General features: G+C 35.9%; 1 protein-coding gene across 1 annotated transcript in view; it reads right to left on the bottom strand.

Annotated features, from left to right (window-relative positions):
- Window positions 1-4,388, bottom strand: part of ITM2B (integral membrane protein 2B) — a 7,779-nt gene extending 3,391 nt beyond the window's left edge. Inside the window, exons 1-3 of the mRNA XM_023517251.1 lie at window positions 4,244-4,388; window positions 2,298-2,504; window positions 249-359 (exon numbers count right to left, since the gene is read on the bottom strand). Of these exons, the coding sequence (XP_023373019.1) occupies window positions 249-359; window positions 2,298-2,504; window positions 4,244-4,321 (396 nt within the window). The 5' untranslated portion in view covers window positions 4,322-4,388. The remainder of the gene's footprint in view (window positions 1-248; window positions 360-2,297; window positions 2,505-4,243) is intronic.
- Between the last annotated feature and the right edge of the window lie 581 nt (window positions 4,389-4,969).

Below are 4,969 nucleotides of genomic sequence, written 5' to 3'. Positions count from 1 at the left end.
CTGAGGCAAGAGAATCACTTCAGCCCAAGATTTTGAGGCTGCTGTGAGCTGTGACACCATGGGCGACATAGTAAGACTCTTGTCTCAAAAAAAAAGAACAAAACTAAAAACCACTAATCTTAGTTCCTCTTTGTAAAATTCTTAGCTATATTCTGGCAAAATGGACTCTCCTAGGGCTAATTTCTCAACTGGGAATTCTAAGGCACTATAATAGTTTCATTCGTCAAAAATATTAAACATTTTTATACCTTGATGTTAATCAGTAACTCCAGTAGGTTTCTGGGTGGCATCACAATGGAAGTGTTCAGAGGGATCACATAGCACTTATCCAAATTAAGATCCAAATACGCTGTGAGTTTCTGGGAAGAAAAAGACAAATTTTAGTTAGATTAGTTTTTTTAAAAGACAAGCAGCAATTAGATATTTAATAATAATGTGTACTTTTTAAATGGATTGGCTCTAGAATGTGTAAATCACTTGTGTTCAACAAATCAAAAGTTTGGTTGGCTAGGGATGGAGGTAGAAACAAGAGATAAAATTATTGCTACTAGTAAATAAAATGCTTATCAGGGGTTTCTGTCGATATTAAGTAATAACAATACCTATTAAAATTAACTGCAAATATGTATCATCTGATTAAGAGATTTAGTTCCCTCACTTATAAGCCCAAATGCCCTCTAAGGCGTCTATCTATTGTATGTAAAGATTAACTTTTCTTCTACACGTCCAGAAGGCTTAGAGAACTGGAAAAACAGGCATGTTAATACTTTTGAGTTCAATGGTGCAGATGAGAAACCTGGTTGAGGAAGACGGTCTCACGAGATGATTTGGAGGACTGAGTTAAACCAAACCATGTTTAACACTTAAATTTCTATGAGCTCAGAAAGTGTTAGGTCTCATTTACTATTTGCTTTGGATAAAGTTCATTACCTTGAACATAAAAAGTAATTTTTCAAACTGGTTTATAAATATTTATTGGGCACAAAATGTTGGCAAAGCTAACTTCAATAGTATGTTTGAGTGTTGCAAATAGCAACCTTATAGAGACATAAAAACTACAAGTAACATGCGAATTTTTGTGGCTCTAAATCTTGATTTGGAAAAAAAAATTCATCGGACAAAAATTACTAGGAAACTAAGTAATAAATAATAAAATAAATGCCTGGAGTAAAAGTTCGCATTAACAAAATAAAAAAACTAAGTAAAAATAATGAGAGATTATTGTTAGGTACTTTCCCCTTTACCTTCGGTTTTGCTTTGTGGGTTTCAGCTACTCCCAGTCTGGAAAAAGGTGAATTTATGAGATATTTTGAGAACCCACAGTAACCTAACTTTTATTACAATATACTGTGATAACTGTTGTATTTTATTATTAGGTATTATTAATCTCTCTCTGTGCCTAATTTGTAAATTAAACTTTATCATAAACATGTATGAAAAGGAAAAGACAGTGTATATATAATTTTATATAGGGTTCAGTACTACCTATGGTTTTAGGGATCTATCCACTAGGTATCCTGAAATATTTCTCACACAAGTAAGTGGGAGACCACTGTCCTATATTATCATGTTCATTTTCTTAGATGTGATAAAGATGTTGTAGTTATGCAGGAGACTATCCTCATTCTTAAGAGAAAACAGCTTAAGTATTTAAAGTTAAGTGTCAAATGAGAGAAAAAGATGAAGCAAATATGGGAAAATTCTGGAAGCTGGCGGAAAATTTGGGTTGTTCACTTCAACTTTACTGCACTGGCGAAAGTGTTCAAAAGCTGAGGGGAAGTGCAGAATGAATGAGAACTGAAACACAGATCAATAAACTACAGAAATGATCCCAGGGACTCTACCTAACAGACACTGGAACCTAACTGTACCCTCACATTCATCTGAAATTTAAAAAAAAAATAAATGCTTGGAGTAAAAGTTTACATGGAAAAAATAAAAAACTAAGTAAAAATAACAAGAGATTAACGAAATTATTTCTAAAAAGGCTACCAAAACATGAGAACACAAATTATCTCTTACCTAAGAAAACGTGGGAGCATATAAGGAATAATAATAATTTGCCAGCAAAGGAGGAATAGCTATGGGGTGGGCTGTAAGAGCAGTCGAGGCTCTGCAGAAAAGCAGAGCCCACCAAGGGTGGACAGTTTATCTTGTAGGGCAGAGAAACCTAAGTCTGGTTTTTAAAGTAAAAACTAACTTCTAAATAGAATAAGCAGATGTTGAAATTAAAACTACAAAAAGCATAAATTAAAGAACCTGCCTTCTTTGAACAATTCTGGACACACGGCTCTCACCTTGTTAAAGTCATGAACAATGTTGGCGGGATCACTATCTGCAAACTCGGGCACGGGCACACTGATGAGTTCCACCTCATCGTCTTCAAAGATCTTAATGTTTTCTTCAAGTGTCTGGTAGCGTGCGGCTGGGGCATCTGCAGAAGGCTCGTTTAAGATGACATCATCTTTGATGTACTTTATCCCACAGTAGTACACGTCATCCGGCTACAGAGAGTTTAAACACTCACTTCAGCAATTCAGCATGAGACAGGTTTTTAAATGTAAGCATTACTTAAGCTGCCACCTCTTTCTAAATAGCATTTTGCTTGCAAACTCTTACTTGTAGATGACAAGGCAGACAGTTTAATTACACAGTTAACACACTCTTAAGATCAGGTTTTGAAGTACTATTAAAAATCAGCTGCAGAAGGAGAAAGGCAGCTGATTTCCCTTTTACGTTTTATGGTTGATAAAAATAGAAAATAAAAGCAATTATCCATCCGGTGACAATATGAAGAAACACACAAGCCTCCTTCTACCTGTTGGCATTTTTCTTTTTTTTAAATAAAAGAGTATGTTCAAGAACTAGCAATCTTTTTCTGAAAGAATATACTTTAAAAACTTTTGATGTGCTCCATTGATTAAATGATATTTCTTTTATTAACCAAAAAAAGGATAAGTTCTCTATAACTTCTACATGCATACAGGCAGTTCTGATTTCTCCTTAAACTATTAAATGGGAAATATTAGATTTCAGCAAATCTTTATAATACTGTCTCATTTTTGTAAAAATAAAAGTCTGTATCTACACACGATAAAGATTACGGGTATAAAACAAACTGGTAAGGCATCAAACATTATCTCTGGACAATAGAATTGCAAGAAATTTTTTTCATATCATAAATATTTCTCTTTTTCTTTTTGAGACAGAGCCTCAAGCTGTCCCCCTGGGTAGAGTGCCGTGGCATTACAGCTCACAATAACCTCCAACTCCTGGGCTCAAGCGAGTCTCCTGCCTCCGCCTCCCAAGTAGCTGGGACCACAGGCGCCCGCCACAACACCCGGCTATTTTTTGGTTGCAGCCGTCATTGTTGTTTTGGCGGGTCCGGGCTGGAGATTTGAACCCGCCACCTTAGGTGTACGTGGCTGGCGCCTTAGCCGGTTGAGCTATAGGCGCCGAGCCATAAATATTTCTCATAAACAACTATACTTAAAAAGATAATTAGTATTTAGTATTAGCTATCAACATTATCTTGAATAATGTAGAAATGAATATGAAATTTATACATCCCTGGTAGGATGTTCCAAAATTATTTAAATTATTTAAGTAAGTCTACTTATCAACTGTTCCTCCAACTTTTGAAATGTTAAAATACTCAAAGTATACAGAAAGCTTTAAAGCAATTTCCCCCTTAAGATTCCTTAAGGAGAAAAAAAACCTACTGAATTATTGCCAAGAGAACTATATCACAAAACAGATGATAAATCATAATTATCTGATGAAAAATCTATGCCTTAACCCACTGGGATTACTATTAAACACTCTCCAGTTATGAAGAACTTTAATCCTACGTTAATTTCAACATTTCTGCTGAGCTTAGCTCGTTCTTTAGAGAAACCAATGTCTGGGGAAGAGGTGGTTTCAGTGTACTCTGGGCCCAAGAACAAAAGGCTACAACAGGGGAGCCCAAACTGGCTATCAAGTTATAGCCTATCAACATGACGACATTTGCGGCTAATGCATTTTAAAACAATGCTACTCTCCTTTTAGTGACTGTGTGCTTCATCAGCTGGCCACACATGATGGAGAGATTTTTAAGCACAGTTTTAAAAAGGACCACCACTCTGGGTAAAGGCCATAGACAAAAAGTTCAAACTTAGAGCAAGTTAGAACAATTTTATAATACACGTGAAGGAAAGGAAAAAATAAAAAGGTCAAAGATGAAAAAGTATTTTCCACTTACCTGAAGTGCAAAGTATTTGTACAGGTATGCTCCTCCTAGAATGACACCAGCAAGCATAAATGCTAGTCCGAAGCACATGCACCAACACCAGGCTCTTCTTTGGCCAACTGGTACCACATCATCTGGGTCCTAAAATATGAAAAAGACAGATAGTCATAGTCTGTCGTATCAGTCATTATCAGAATCATAGAATGCTCAGGAATGGAAAAACTTTTAAGGTTTATGATTTTAATAAATGAAGACAGAAAGACCAAAGGAGTCTGATCGAAATCAACCCAGAATGAGCAAGTGGTAGCATCAAGGCTCATCACAATAGCTCTTAGGCTGCGACACTGGTCCCTAAGCACAGTTCTGCCTACTTCTAACTCTTAACAGTCCACCTGCTCACCGTGTCACGAGCACTGGCACACACCACCATTTCAATTTTCCATCTGTAACTTACGGTGACACCTAACATTTAAAAAGTCAGAGAAGATTACATCACAACTTTTCATACAATATCGTGATGCTGAGCCTCATGATTACAAATTCAGGGCATCTCTCTATCGGATCATTTATAAAATAATGGGTTAGTCTGCTGCTAAAGGTAATTTTTACTTCAAACCAGTCATAAAGCCATTCTGAACAATCCACAAGAAAAAGTAACAGGAAAAGTAAGAAGGGACAGAACAAATACTATACTAAAGTTCTTTAAGCCATTAGAATGTTTTGAAAAAGGACCAAGTT

This window comes from Otolemur garnettii, unplaced genomic scaffold (genome assembly GCF_000181295.1).
Source record: "Otolemur garnettii isolate 467f Iridium unplaced genomic scaffold, OtoGar3 scaffold00106, whole genome shotgun sequence".
Classification (NCBI taxonomy): domain Eukaryota; kingdom Metazoa; phylum Chordata; class Mammalia; order Primates; family Galagidae; genus Otolemur; species Otolemur garnettii.
The sequence above is the reverse complement of the archived record's forward strand: the minus strand, read 5'-3'. Positions and strand labels throughout refer to the sequence as shown.